The sequence below is a fragment of the Pinus tabuliformis genome, chromosome 8 (genome assembly GCF_031772625.1).
Source record: "Pinus tabuliformis cultivar Carrire ecotype Pingquan chromosome 8, CPIR1, whole genome shotgun sequence".
NCBI classification, from domain to species: domain Eukaryota; kingdom Viridiplantae; phylum Streptophyta; class Pinopsida; order Pinales; family Pinaceae; genus Pinus; species Pinus tabuliformis.
Genome location: NC_142294.1, coordinates 781,547,806 through 781,563,885, shown reverse-complemented (window position 1 = coordinate 781,563,885; position 16,080 = coordinate 781,547,806). Strand labels below are relative to the sequence as shown.

Below are 16,080 nucleotides of genomic sequence, written 5' to 3'. Positions count from 1 at the left end.
ACTTGAATATTCCTCCACCAGGTCTCATCAGCTTGGAGTTACAAGCAGCCAAGCCCACCGAGGTCATTGGTAACCAAGGCAATGATAGTTGAAGACAAGTTGATCTCGAGATGGGATCCAAGTCCCCCTAATTTTAAGGAACTTGTTGGTAGCTTCAGTTGTATAAATAAGAAGGCATAGGGCCTCATTAGGATTTGACACTTTTTGTTGTAGCTAAGAGGCATTTTCAAGCTAAGACATTGTGACTGATAACTATTATGTATTTTCGATATTTTGATAAGAATGAGAAGCATTCCCTTGATCCAACACTGAGTTGACTCAAAGGCCTAAAGATCTTGGGTTAGGGCCCAACCCTAGTAGTAGAGGTTCCTATTTCTATATATGTATGCTTATATTACATTCATAGTTAGTTGTTGAAGTGATTTTGGTTTTGTTTAATCTACAAGTATTTGGATGATTACTTAGTTTTCTTCCATTTGTGAATATATAGAACAATGGTACAATGGTGATAGTAAACACTTCAGAGAAGCTTATGGTAGTGACCACTACCTCATCTCCCTTATGGGATCATGGTTTGAGGGTTCCATTCTCACAGCCTAAAAATAGATTTATTGTTTGATCACTGCATAACATAGGATTTCTTGTTGCTTAGATAATTGTTTCTAAATTTATTAGTACCTGCAATTGTCATTTTGGTTTCCTAAGTTTGTTATGGTTTAGAATCACTTTCATTCATAAACTTAGCCATTAGCTATTAATAACTCTGTTTTTCCTAAATTCAACTCATCTTTTCCATATAAATGAAGTTGTGCATAAATGAAGAAAAGAATGTATGTTGTTGTAGGAGTCTTTGATCTACGGGGAGACCTCATTTCACTAGCCTCATCCAAGTCTTCTCCACCTACACCACCAAAATCAACCAAACCGTAATATGAATTTATGTTTCATAGCAAAGTGAACATTTTCCTTGAGCAATTTCAACCATCACAAAGCCTTGGACTGAGCCTTGGGTAGTGTGCAAATCCTCTATGCCTTATTTCCCCATCAAACACATTTCACACACTTGATTCTATGTTTTCTACCTCCCTATAAGCTTTCAGCCTGTTTCCTGTAGTAAAACAGGACATCTTGTAGTAGAACTAGGACATCCTGTAGTACTACAGAAAACCCTGTAGTAGCCTATTTTAAACCCACATTGAGTAGAAATGGTCATCCAACTTCCATACCCTCAACACCATTCCAGACCTATTTCCCCATACCTGTGTCCCCTACCAAGGAAAAAATATTTTAAATTAGCATTTGCATTCATAAAATTGAAAATCAAAAAGCCTTTTCTGCAATTTTCCAGTTAGCACATGCATGTAGCAATCACAATCTTTAGGATAATTTACATGCTTATTTAGTCCAGATAACTAGATGTTAGATACAAGGTTAATTTAGGTCTCTTTTGCAAGAAATATGTATAGACGGTTAGCTAGATGATTTCATGTCACTTTATAACACTTTCCAATTTAGCATTTTCATTTCCTAGAGTAGGCAACATTCCCTTTCTACAGTAAGAATAATTTTCCCTTTGCTATTTAGTAGTAAGACTCTTTCTAGTCAATAGAAGATTGGTTTGAAAAACCCTAGTCATCTATCACCCTCGTTGAAAAGTGACAAGAGTAGACCATTACATCTACTATGTATGCAACACTGTCACCTCCAAGTTTCTATGAACCCCGGGTTGATGAAGTAAACTTGGTACTCCTAGGAGTTGTAGAATCCTTGTTGAAATACTAGATCTCATCACTTTTTGGCACTGTTGCAGGGGAGGTGTCTAAGTATATGTGATTCCTTCTTTCCTTCTTTTTTTGCATTCAAAAAATAGTCGCAATCTCTACTTTCTTTCCAATTCTACAGGTAGTTCCATTCAACAAGTAGTTTCAATATTTTCTTTGTTTCCAATTATGCAAGTAGTTCCATTCAGCAAATAGTTGCACATTTTTGCTTTCTTTCCATTTTGCAAGCAATTTTGAAAAAAACCCTGAAAAAGAAAAAACAAATTCCTTCCATGCCTCATAGGAGTAGAGACAACTTAGGAAAATTTTTGCCAAATACGCCCCCCCCGCATCTAATAACCAACCTTCCCTCTTCTTCGGTGGCTGTGAGCTAGAGGATCCATTAGGTGAATAACTAGATATCTTTGAAGAGCCTATTGGGGAAGAAGAAGAAGAGATCATTCCACCAACCTATGCCATGGATGAAAATAGAAATGGGATTGAAAACATAGGAGCTGAAAATAGAGCTGAGGGTGATTTTCCCATTAGAGAAACTAATGGAGATGCTAGGATGAAAAACATAAGCCCCTCTGCCCTTCCTCACTTCCATGGCTTAACCTCAGAGGACCTGGATACCTTTTTGTTTGAGTTTGTTTTCATATGTAGAACTTATGATTATACCTCTGATGACTAGAAGTTGAAATTGTTTCAATCCGCCCTCAAAGATGCAACCTTGCACTAGTTTGTGGGTTTACCCAGTGACAACATCACCACCTGGGATCAAATGAAAAAAGCCTTCAACAATAAGTAAAGGGATTATTGCAGGTCCAAAGATACCAAAGAGGGAATTTTTAAAATGACCTTGGGACATGATGAGTCTTTGGAATATTATGAGGAAAGGTTCCAACTTAGCTACAAAACGGCCAAATGCACCCTCGATCCTGAATCACTTAAGCTAGTCCTTCTTAGAGGGATCAAGGAAGATCTCTTAGAAACCCTGAACATGTTGTCAAGAGGGCACATTTATCAGTTACCCTATGATGATATCAAGACAATTTTCAAAAATCATTCTAGGGCAGCCAGAAAGAAGGGTAGGGATAGTCCAGCTTTCACCAGTTCATCCTCCTCCAACACATCCATAAAAAGTGAAATTGGGAACATGTTGGAAGACTTAAAGAGTGAAATGTTACATACCCTTTCTCTGTAAATGGACACCATGCAGATCAAGAGGAAGCAGGAGGAAGCATAAATAGCCTTAGCTTTCTTTTTCCCTATATGCACCAAAAGGCAACCTAGAAATGAATCTCCATTGAATATTATAGAGATCTTCTTGGTATGTGAGGAGAATCACTCCACAGACAAGAATCCTTCTCTACCTGGATTGAAAGTTGTGTATCAAGGAATTGAAGGGGTGACTGAAAAAACTCTGTTATATCAACCAAAGGAGGCCTCAAGGACCTCGACCATACCATCAAGGCATGCAAGGGGCATCCTATTAATACTACAAACCTAACCATAATGCATCCGTTCCCACTTGGTGCCCTCCTACTCAACCTTCATGGTCCACAACTTCTCCCTGGTATTTCGCACCTCAATACCATTCCCAACTTGCCAATCAATCACTTCGGCCATATACTCCTCCATAACCTCAGTAGAATGCACCATCCTAAGGGTGGAGGCCGCCATATAACCAATATCTAGCCTTACTACCTCCACCTCCATCTCAACCACACCTCCTTCACCCGACTCCACCTAAGAAACCTTAAATGAATGCTCAACCAAATTCAAACCTGAAAAAGAGATAGGCATAATTGGTCTATGGTGGGGAAACATACTACTTTACCTATGCTGTGAAAATTCAAGAAATAAACCTTTTTTCTGGAAGATTGCTTCTAGATAATAAACCTTTGTCTCCACCTGAGGAGCTTGAAGAGGAAAAGGAGGTGAGTGTTCCTCAAGCCAATCCACCTCCTTTTCCACTTCTAGGTGAATTGAAAAAATTGTGTGTTAAAATCCCACTCCTCCAAGCTATCAAGGATGTCCCCATCTACAACAATTTAATCAAGGAGAAATTCTTCAAACATCTTGGGAGGCGAAAGAAAGACACCCCTACAATTAATGTCATTGGACAGATGACCGACTTAATATTGGGGCGAGTGATTTTCTTGAAGTATCTAGATCATGGAAGTCCTGTGGTAGATGTGGACATCGATGGTATCATTGCCCCCCATGCCTTGATCGATCTTGGGGCTTCCATCAATTTGATGACTAAGGAGACTATGCTTAAACTAAATCTCCAAGGATCATTAAGGAAGACCACACCTATCTTGCAGCCCTCAGACAGGTCCACGGTAGCTCCTAAGAGAGTTGTTGAGGATGTGATGGTCTCCATTGATTCTTGGGAATACCCTATTGACTTCCTAGTTCTCCAACCTAAGACCAAGTTCAATGGTTATCCTCTCATCCTTGGAAGGCCATGGTTAGCCACTGATGATGCTTACATAAGTTGCAGGGATGGGAATATGACCATTAAAAATAGGCATTTTTCCAAACAATTGGTCGTGTACATTCCTGCTCAACCATATCTAGAGCATGAATTACCTTTATGGTTAGAAGAGGAGGAGGAATATGAAGTCTACTCTTCCCCAATATGTACCCTAAATGCTACTGTATGAGGGGGGAACTTGATGAGGATGACCTGATTGAGCGAATCATCCAGAGGCAGCCCCTCAACACCATGTATCTTGAGGATTGAATAGGGAAAGCTGAAGATAACCCTTGGAATGATTTATGCCTAGATGAAAAAATTCCTACACATTTCAAGATGATATAATTCGTCCCAGAAAGAACATTGAAAATCAAATCCTCTCTCTCTACACATCAGGAAGAGGAGTTACGTGACATGCTAAGAAATCTTCGGGATGCCTTTGCTTGGAGTTATAAGGAAATGGAGGGAGTGCACCCTTTGGTGTGTGCTCACCACATTTACATCAAGGAAGGTTGCAAGCCAGTGTGCCAACCTTAGAGGAGAATGAACCCAACACTCAAGGATATAGTCAAAGAAGAACTGCAGAAGTTGTTGGATGCAAGGTTCATTTACCCCATCTTAGATAGTTATTGGGTGTCTCCTCTAGTTCTGGTGCCAAAGAAAAATGGGAAGTGGAGGATCTATGTGGACTATAGAGATCTAAACAAATCCATAGAAAAGGACCATTTCCCTCTACCTTTCATTGACCAAGTATTAGCTGGTTTGGCAGGAAAGAATTTATTCTCTTTCCTAGATGGGTTCATTGGTTACAATCAAATCCAAATTAGCCCAGAGGACTAAGATAAAACCACCTTCACCTATCCTTGGGGTAACTTTTCTTATAGGTTCCTTCCTTTTGGATTATGCAATGCCCCTGCCACTTTTCAAAGGGCAGTCCTGAGAATCTTTGCAGATCTAGTCCATGAATCTGTGGCAATTTATATGTATAATTCCCCCCCTACGGGTGTGATTTCCTAGAGGCTCTCTCTAACTTGGGAAAAGAGTATTAAAAAAATGCATTTAAATGAAATTATCCCTTAGTTCTAAGAAGTGTCAGTTCCTGATGACTGTAGGGACTATTCTAGGTCATTCAATATCCCAGGAAGGTCTACAAGTGGAACAAAATAAATTTGTTATCGTAAAGAGGGTCCCTACTCAGAAGCAGAGGGATGTCAGAAGTTTCTTGGGCTTAGTTGGATACTATAGGAGATTCATAAAGGACTTCAGAAAAGTAGCCTCACCTTCTTTTGGACTATTGGCCAAGGTATTTGAATGTTTATGGTTAGAAAAATCCCAAGAGGCCTTAGAAACCCTAAAGGACAAGTTGACTACTGCACCTATACTCCATGACCTAAATTGGGCCCTTCCTTTTCAGATCCATGCTGATGTCTTTGAAAAAGCTATAGGAGGATCTCTAGGCTAGATAGATGACAAGTTACCTTATTCCATTTACTTAATCAACAAAAAATTGTCCAAGGTTGAATTGAACTATATTATGACTAAAAAAGAGCTCCTAGTTGTTGTCCATTCCTCAAATAAATTTACACATTACATCATTCGTTACCACACCTTTGTACATACTGACCATGCTCCTATTAAATAATTAATGAACAAGCCTGATGTGAATTCCTAAATTATTAGATGGTTTCTTTTGTTACAGAAGTTTGATATAACTATCGTTGATAAGCCTGGAGACAAAATATAGTTGCATATTTTTTGTCTAGACTAGCTTTGACTGCAAGTGAGGAAAGAATGGTTGATGATCAACTACCAAATGAGCATTTATTCACTATTTCAATTCTCTCTTTATGGTTTTCTAACATAGCCAACTACTTAGTGGCTGAAAATTTCCCTCCAAATCTATCCTCCAAGGAAAAGAGAATAATTATAAGGAAATTTGCACCATTCACTTGGATTGGGGGCAATCTCTTCAAGCTAGGTCGAGATCAAATTCTGAGAAGATGTTGTAACTTAGAAATCAGAGAACCCACAGTAAAAACCATTTTTCGTCAACGTTTCAAATCCCAACAGGGATCCATCATCAGGACTATTTTGAATGTTGATAGTAGAAGAGCTCAATTACGAGATTTAAATAGTTATGAGGCGAGCTGTTTTGTTTTAAGGAAAAATGAAGGTCGGCTGCTTAATAATTAATTCTATCAAAATATTTAAGTTTTTATCAATTTTTGGTAAATTAATATTAATAATAAATAGCAAAGGTGAAATTTCTTTATAGTAATTAATAATTTTTATAAAAATAAATAATTTATAATAATTTATAATCAAAATAATTAATAATTTATAATAATTTTAAAATAATTTATAATAATAATAATTTACGATAGTTTATAAATAATAAAATTATTTATAATAATAAATAATTTATTATAAATAATTTATAATAATTAATAATAGTAATAGTTTATAAATATTCACTACTATATTATTAATATTTATAGTTATAAAATATTAGTAATAATTAATGTTATAATACATATTATTATTATTATTATTATTATTATTGTAATTTGAATATTAATGAGATTATTTAAGGATTAATTAGATTAATTTTTATGAATTAATAATAGTACTAATAGTTTTATATTAATTTAGGTTTTTGCATTTGTTGCAATAAATATGTCGAAATCGAGCCCCAAATCTCCTCTTGATGCTGATAACAGGGTCATGGCAGTGTTGAGCAAAGCCAACTGCGCAGGGAAAGGCCTGAAAACATTTGTTTTTGCTGTGAATTTGCAGGTCCCCGGCCGGGAGCCGCACAGTGCCGTATTCTATTATGCGACCGACGATCCAATCCCAGTGGGCTCGCTTTTCTACCGTTTTATCCACGAAGATGATCATTTTAGGAACAGTAGATTCAAGATCGTGAACGGCATTGTGAAGGGCCCATGGATCGTCAAGACCGCCGTGGGCAATTATGCAGCTTGCCTGCTGGGAAAGGCGCTGAGATGTAACTATATAAAGGGTTCGAATTATTTTGAAATTGACGTGGACATCGGGTCCTCTGCCCTGGCGAGCGCCATTCTCCACCTGGCTTTAGGGTATGTGACCTATGTGACCGTCGACATGGGGTTTCTGGTGGAGTCTCAGGCCGAAGAAGAACTACCGGAGAGGCTCTTAGGGGCTGTTAGGGTTTCTCAGATGCAGATGGGCTTTGCCGCAAGGGTGGATGTCATTGCTGCCGAGGACCAGTGCGGTGCAAAGCCGCCTAGGGAAAATTATCAGGGATCGGGGTTTCAGCGGAACAAATTCGGTAGGGGTTTTTCACTTCTGAAGAATGTGCATCCTCAGAAGGTTGAAGCTGAAGCCGCTGAGGAAGAAGCCAACAAGAAACACCAAGATCTGCCTGAAGAAACACATGCATTTCAGATCCAAGTCAATATCTCGGGCAAAACGACAATGCAATGGGTACGCCCCACGGATCTCGTGCAGGATCTTCTGCAAAAACTCGAATGCCGACTGGGGATCCCCTCCTCGTACCTCAGACTGCTATATAAGGGTAAGCAACTTATGAATCCCCTTCCTCTCTCCTTCTACAGCATTCAAAAGGATGCTTCTATTGGGGCTTCTTTCCGTTTAAGAGGTGGTTCCTTTGGGCAGACCTCCTCTACCCTTTCTTTCTCTTACAGAGATGCAACTCGCAAAGACGATGCCCAACCCCAGTTCTCTTCGAAGGCAGCCTAACTAAATGGCGCTCCAAAGTCGTTTCTGGTAGACAAATCAGAGGAAATTCCCTCCATTAACTTCCATAATCCTGAGATTGAAAATCGCTACCAGATACTTGCAGAATCAACACTCATATGCAGATTTAATGGGCTATGGCCTCGCACAGCAGATCTTTATCAATGGGTCCATTCCTCTTGGACTAAAAAATGCAAGATTTTCTTATGTTCAAAAGGTTTTTTCCTGGTGGTTTTTGACTCAAATGAAGACTACCAGAAGGCCTTAACAGGAGGCCCTTGGTTCTGGGGTTCGGCCGGGCTTTTTCTCACCCCTTGGTTTCCAGACTTCGACCCTTCTACAGCTATCATCTCCAAGCTTCCCATTTGGGTTAGGCTCCCGAATCTTTCGGCTCATTTCTGGGAATTCTCTGTCTTCTTAGCCATTGGAAATACTTTAGGATGCTACCTGGCTACAGATACCTCAAGAAAGGTAAATGGTCTTTACACTTACGGCAGATTGTGTGCAGAAATAGATATCAGCAAAGGACTGTCGGATCAGATTAATCTCAAGTTTGGAGATTTCCACTGGACTCAGCCATTGGATTACGAGAACACAGCCTTCCGCTGCCGCCATTGTCATCAAACGGGACACCTCCAGAGCACTTGCTCCCAGTTCACCAATAAAAAGAAGAATTTGAATCGTAAGCCCAAATCTAAGAGATGGAATCCTTTTGAGCCTCCCCGTCCTTTGGACGATTTAGATTTCTCTAGTTCGGAGGAGGAGGAATCTGAAGCAGATGTGCAGAATGATGAGGAAATTAAAGCTGATACGCAGAATGATGAGATTCCTATGAATGCTCCCTCGGTCAGTCCGGCGGCTCCCTCTAACCCTCAGATTTCTCAGAAACGTTCTCATTTATCTTCGTCCTCAGACTCTGATAAGGATACTCAGCTGCTAGTGCAGAATAATCTACAACTTGTTATGGCTCAGCCAAACTCCACTGGGTGGGTCAAAGTGAGCAAGAAAAAAGGCAAAAAATGCCGTATTGCAGGAACTAACCCCTCGGGGTAGCTTTCTCTACTCAGTGCTATCCTTTTGTATTCCTGTGCTTTCTATGGCCCTTTCCTTGACTGTCTCTAAGGAGCAAGGTTGACAGCCTATCACCTCCGGCTCCCATGCTTCTCTGCTTGGCTTCTATGCAAGCTTGATTGTACTATATTTTTCTTTTCTTAATAGAATTAGTCTTTATTCAGAAAAAAAAAAAATTTAGTTTTATAATAATTTAAAAATAATAATAATTAGTGATAGTTTATAATAATTTTTATAGTAATAATAAGTTATAAGTCATAGTGATAATAATTAATAATCAGTAATAAATAAATATTATAAATAATACAAAATTATTATAAATAATATAATTTTTACTAATTTTTATTAATAGTTATAAATAATAATAAAAGTTAATATTATTTTTTGATGAATTAATAATAATACCAATATTTACTAGTCATAATTAATAATTAATAATAATAGTACATATTATAAATTTTGACTATTTAATTATTATTAATAATTTTAATAGATTAATAATTATTATATTCAAATACTAATTATTAATATTTTGAGATTTATTGTTCGAAGTAGCAGTAGAAATAAAAGAAACTAGGTCTTGCTAAATAAACCTAAGAGGAAAGGGAGGGGGAGAAAGTTACCTATTAAGAGCTAAACCTAGGAAGCATTGGAGGTCTGAGAAGATGTGTTAGGGAGGAGGAAAAATTTGACATCCTTATGGCTTGTCATGATGGGCCTTGTGGAGGTCACTTTGCCACCAAGAGGACAACCTTCAAGGTACTACAAGTTGGCTACTACTGGCCCACTCTCCACCAAGATGCAAGAATATATACCAGCCAATGTGACTGGTGCCAAAGAATGGGGAAACCTCCTCCCAGGGGTGAAACTCCTTTGCAACCTCAAGTGACAAGTGGGGCATGGATTTCATTGTGCCCATTGATCCACCATCAGGAAATAAAAAGTACATAATTGTGTGCATTGATTGCTTGACAAAGTGGGCTAAAACCAAAGCTATCAAGGTAGCCGCAGAAGAGAAAGTGGTTGAGTTCTTAAGGGAGAATGTGTTTTACAAGTTTGGGTACCCTAGAGAGCTAGTCATTGATCAGAGCACTCAATTCCCCTCACATCTAATTGATAATATGTTTAGCCAGCATACGATCAAGCACAAAAAGTCAAATTATTAACATCCTTGGGTCAATGGATAAGTGGAGGTTACCAAGAGAGCATTGGAAAGCATTCTCACAAAGGTGGTGAGCCACAATAGGAAATATTGGGCTGACAGACTAATGGAGGCCACTTGGGCCTATAATAAAACTTGGAAGACAACCATTGGCTTCACCCCTTTTGATTTGGTCTATGGGAAGAAGGCTCTACTCTCCATTAAGTTTGAGTACTATACTTTGAGAATGGTAGCACAATTAGATTTGGATGTTATAAGGGCACAACAAGAGAGGTTTCTGCAGCTCAATGGGTTAGATGAGTTTAGGATGTAGGCCCTCCTACACATAGATGTGACTCAAGTAGAAAATAAAGGTTTGGCATGAAAAAATATCAAAGGCAAATATTTTCAAGAGGGTGATTGGGCTCTACTATATGACTCTAGGTTAAAGGATTTCAAAGGAAAATTTATGACCAGGTGGTTCGGCCCATATGTGATAGAAAATTACCATGATAATGGGGTTGTTCTATAAGAACCATTGATGAAGAAGCTATCCCCTTTCTTGTCAATGGGTACATATTGAAAGCCTACAAAATACCTTTGTCAAAGGAAGAGTTTGTCAGCAGTATCAGTAAGGAATTGATGATGATTGGAGGTGTATCATCTTCCAACTTACTAAATTATTAAAGACTGTTTTATTTTTGAAAAAAATGAAAAAAGAGAAAAAAACAATAAGGGACTTAGGTGAAAGCCTCCATGATGCACCTAAGACCAACTTTTGGGTTGAAAACCTCCTTGAGGTAGCCCAAGAGTGAAAAGAGGGAAAATAAAAGATCCCTAGGTGAAAAACTCCCTTGAGGTGCCTAGGACAGACGATCAGGTTGAAAACCGCCTTGGAGGTGACCTGTGTGTCTTTCAAACAAAAAAGGAAGAAGAAAAAAAACAAAAAAATTCTATGGCATGGACCTCAAACCTGCCCACTAATACAATTCTGTGATTTTTGCAGGGTTTCAAGGCAAGAAAGGACACTGATTTCAAAGGGAATAAAGCCAAGTAACACCCCATCCTTCCTTCATTCATTTAATATCTCCCATGCCCACCATGTCTCCAACATCCATTTTCATTTCGAAGCATCAAAAACTAGTTTCCAGGAAAGTTTCTGACCTCTACAGGATTTCCTATAGTTACTACAGGAGTTTCCTGCAGTACTACAGGATGTCCTAAAACTCTACAGAAATTGAATCCTGGTTAAGAAATAATAATGCATGCATGTTCTAGGTTTAGAGAGGAGGCCATTGAATTCACCATATCTCACACAACACCAATTCATGACCATGCCACCATCTGTGTCCATAAAAAGAAAATCACTAAAAGAGAAGGATATATATATATATATATATATATATATATATATATATAGAGAGAGAGAGAAAAATAGAAAAAGGAAAATAAACAAAATTCCATCACTAGCCTACCTCACCTACTACTCCATCAAAAACTAGTTTGCAAGAAATTTTGTGACCTCTACTGGATTTCCTGTAGTTACTACAGGAGTTTCCTGTAGTACTATAGGATGTCTTAAAACTATATAGGAATGGAATCCCAGTTAAGAAATAATGATGCAGGCATGTTCTAGGTTCAAAGAGGAGGCCATTGACCTCACCACATCTCACACAACACCAATTCATGACCATGCCACCATATGTGTCCATAGGAGAAAAAACAATCACTAATATATATATATATATATATATATATATATATATATATATATATATATATATATATATATATATATATATATATATATATATATATATATATAGAAAAAGAGAAAAAGGAAAACAAACAAAATTCCATCATTGGCCTACCTCACCTACCACTCCATCTCCCATAGTTCCACCCCTTCCACTCCTACCTCATCACCTATTCTTGCTCCAAGAAAAAATAACAAAAAAAATCAAGAAAGAGAGAGCTACAAGATTTCATGTAGTACTACAGGAAACCCTATAGCAACATGTGTTATGATAAGCAGCAACCTCCATGCTCCTCCTTCAGTATCCATGCAAAGAAAGAGTATCAACACCCTTTTAGGAACTATGGCACCTATCCATAGCTCAGCAATAATAGAAGAGGCTAACACCCATAGAAAAACCTGTAGATTCACAAGCTCATGTAATCTACTAAAACCAGAGATAAGAATCTACTTCTACTTTTTACAACGGAAGCCCATAAACATCAAGCAAACAATAATCAATAGAGGAAGGGAATCAAAGGCACATAACACAATAAATATCCGAGGAAAGCCATAGCTCAAAACCCCACTATTTTTTTTGTATTAATCCAGAAAATCAAGTTGAAATTACAATGCTTTTTCAATCTAGGACAATCCCAACACTCAACAAATTCAATCTCCAACTCATAAGAAATCTCAAGGCCAAATTGTAGCCAATTCAAAACCTCTCCATGTCTTTATTCCAATGTGTAATTCCTATGGAGAATAGCTTGTATTTAAAGGGAAATAAAACCTCTAAAAATAGCGCAACCCCTCAAGGATCAGTTCCTGATTGGATGCACTGTCAGTGAAACTCAGAAAAATCTAAAACAAATAGTACATTGTCCCTGCACTCTAGTCTCAACTGGGTCTTTCTAACATCAACATACATGAGTTTCTGATGGTGGAATCTTTAGTTAACTAGAGTAGCACTAATTAGGTCACTAATGTCCCAGCTGATATTTACTCACTATTAGTTCTTGAAACTAATTGGAACTAATTTAATTGGACTTAACTCAATAAATTGAGTTAACTAATTACAACTCATTCATAACTCATCCTAAACTCCTATAAGTTAGGGAGAACATATACATGTCTTCTAAAAGGCTTCCAATTCGAATTTCCTAAATTAATTATGTTAATTAAACTTAAGTAATTATTTTCAAATTGCTATGAGAAAAGAATTCTATTTTAATTCAGAGTTTAATTCAAGGACACATTAAACTGGAATTTCTTGTTGTCGTTTCTCAACACTCCCTCTCAACAAGAAAGGGATTATCCACTACCCGATCCTGTCTTTGTTAAACTCAGCTTTACATCTTGGCAATGCCTTTGTCAAGATGTCAGCATCTTACTCCTCTGTGGGAATGTAATCTAACAACATTATGCACCTCAATACACAATCTCTAAGATGATGCTACTGGATACCTATATGCTTGGAGCAATCATGAAAAACTAGATTTTTAGAGAGTTTGATACAACTTTGATTATCACAATAAATCACTATCGGATTCGTCTGCTAAACAAACAAAAAAACTAGGATATTCCTCATCCAGATAGTTTCGCGTGTTTCTTGACTTGCAACCATGTACTCTACCTCTGTCGAATTGAATGCAACCGATCTCTGTTTCCTATTGTACCAAGAAACTGCAACTGACCCAATACTAAAGATCCCCCTTGATGTGCTCTTCATGTCAGATGGACTCCCCACCCAATCTGCATCAGTGAAGCCTTGAAGCTTCACTCCCTCTGTTCGTCTGTACCACAATCCAAATTGAGTAGTGCCTCTAAGGTATCTCAATACATGCTTTGCCACCTTCCAATACAGCTTGGTAGGCCTAACCATCACTCGACTAAGTTGGTTAACTAAATAAAACATATCTGGTCATGTGTTCACTAAATACATGAGTGAACCCACAAGCTTCTTGTAAACAATAGCTTCCATTGCTTCTCCTAAAGTAGCATCCTCCTTCCTCTAGTTACCAATCAGAGGAGTCTCCATTGGTTTACTTCTCTCCATGTGGAATCTCTTGAGTATCTAATTGGCATACTTGCCTTAAGAAACAAACAACTCCCCATCTCCGTGCCATACCTCCATGCCAAGAAAGTAATGCATGAGCCCCATGTCCTTCATCTCAAACTCTCTTGCAAGGTCCTCCTTGCAATATTTGATGAGCTTCTAATCTTCTATTAGTATGAGATCATCTACATAAAGTACAATGATTAAAAGCTTACCTTCCACCACTATGTGATACAAGTTTTCATCTGCTTCAATTTTTGTGAAGCCCAACCTAGTGAAGTAGCTATATATCCTGGTGTACCAAGCACGTGGTGCTTGCTTCAGCCCATACAACGCTCGCTTGAGTCAGCACACATGCCACTCATGGTCCGAGGTTTCAAAACCTTTGAGCTGCTATATGTACACCTCTTCATCAATCATTCCATTAAGGAAGACAATCTTCACATCCATCTGATGGATACTCCAACCCATCTGTGCAAATAGTGCCAAAATAGATTTGATAGGTGAGTACCTTGCAACAGGAGCAAAAGTCTCATCATAGTAAATCCCCTAAACATGTGAAAAACCATGGGCCACAAATCTGGCCTTATGATTCTCAACAGTACCATCTGTATCTTTCTTTACCTTGTAAAGCCAATGGGAGCTCACAACTGACTTGTTGTCTGGTCTTGGGACCACATCCCAAACACTGTTTCGGACTATGGAGTCATACTCCTCTACCATCACATCAACGCAAACTGGCTGCTACAGTGCTTCTTGGAAGGAAGATGGCTCTATAACAACACATGCACCCATAAGTGCCATGTATCTAGTGTACCTCTCTGGTGACCTCCTTTGTCTGCGCTAAGAATAGGGTGCTCCCACATGTTTACTTGCATCATCCAAGAATCTGCCAGCCTCTCTAGTGTGTTTTCTTCCCTCTCTGGAAGACTTTTCTTGAGTGGATGTCTCCACTCCCAGAACCTCTACATGTGGCTGCTCCACATCAATCTGAGGCTCCTCAATCTTAGGAACTAAAATTTCTTCCTCCGCCCGTAGCTCAAGCTCCCTCTCAAGGGGTACTCGCATGGCCGTCTCCCCATAAAACTTGACAAAGTCCCTATGAACCACTTTCATCCAACTGGTTTGCATGTACACCTGATAGTTGTGGGCAGTATCAGTGTACCCCACAAAGATCCCCAACTCTGTTGTTGGCTCAAGCTTTTTCTGTGCATCTTTGGTCACACGGCAATAAACCAATGACCCAAAAATCCTGAAGTGACGAACATCTGGCCTCTTACCGGAATAAACTTCCACTGGTGTTTTACTCTCAATTATCTGATGTGGGCTATGGTTTTGAACATAAACCGTTGTGTTGCATGCCTCAACCGACAAGTGTAGTGGTAGGCCCTGATCATGAAACATCGCCCTTGCTTCCCCTACTATGATCTTGTTCTTCCTCTCGACAATCTCATTCTGTTGAGGGTTATGAGGTGTCTTCAACTCTCGTTTAATCGCTTCCGCTGCACAAAAGTTCTTAAACTCATTGGAGACATATTCTCCACCGTTATCACTCCATAGAGATTTTACCTTCTTCCCTGACTCTTTCTTGACCAATGTTTTGAATTCACAAAATTTTTGAAAGTTTGATCCTTTTTCTGCATGAAAAATATCTACAATTTACGAGAATATTCATCTACAAATATAACATAATACTTGTTTTTGGCGGTGCATACTGTTGAGAATGGTCCACACACATCTAACTAGACTCTCTCTAGAATAGACTATGCTCAACTATCTCTATCTCCAAAGGAATAATTGGTGTATTTTCCCAAAGTACAACCCTTGCATGTATCAACATGCTCAAGTGTACCTTTGGGAAAACCGGTAGAGATTTGTTGCAATATCTTCAAAGCCCCATAATGAAAGTGGCCCAATTGCCTGTGCCACAACTTTCCAACGTCTCGACTCAACATATTTTTTGCTTTTGAACTCAAAGAAGCACAATCCTATACCTCTATTTTATAGAGATTCTGAACTTGAATTCGTATCTTCTTTACTTGAATCATGGTGGTGTGTCGAAGGAACGCCTTTCCTTTCAAAAAGATC

The 16,080-nt window shown here is 38.5% G+C and overlaps 1 protein-coding gene across 1 annotated transcript; it reads left to right on the top strand.

Moving 5' to 3' along the window:
* The first annotated feature begins 6,924 nt into the window (after positions 1-6,924).
* Positions 6,925-7,989, top strand: LOC149237914 (uncharacterized). Its single transcript, XM_089369427.1, has one exon. It carries the CDS (start codon positions 6,925-6,927, stop codon positions 7,987-7,989), a length of 1,065 nt encoding a protein of 354 aa, XP_089225553.1.
* Positions 7,990-16,080: the final 8,091 nt, after the last annotated feature.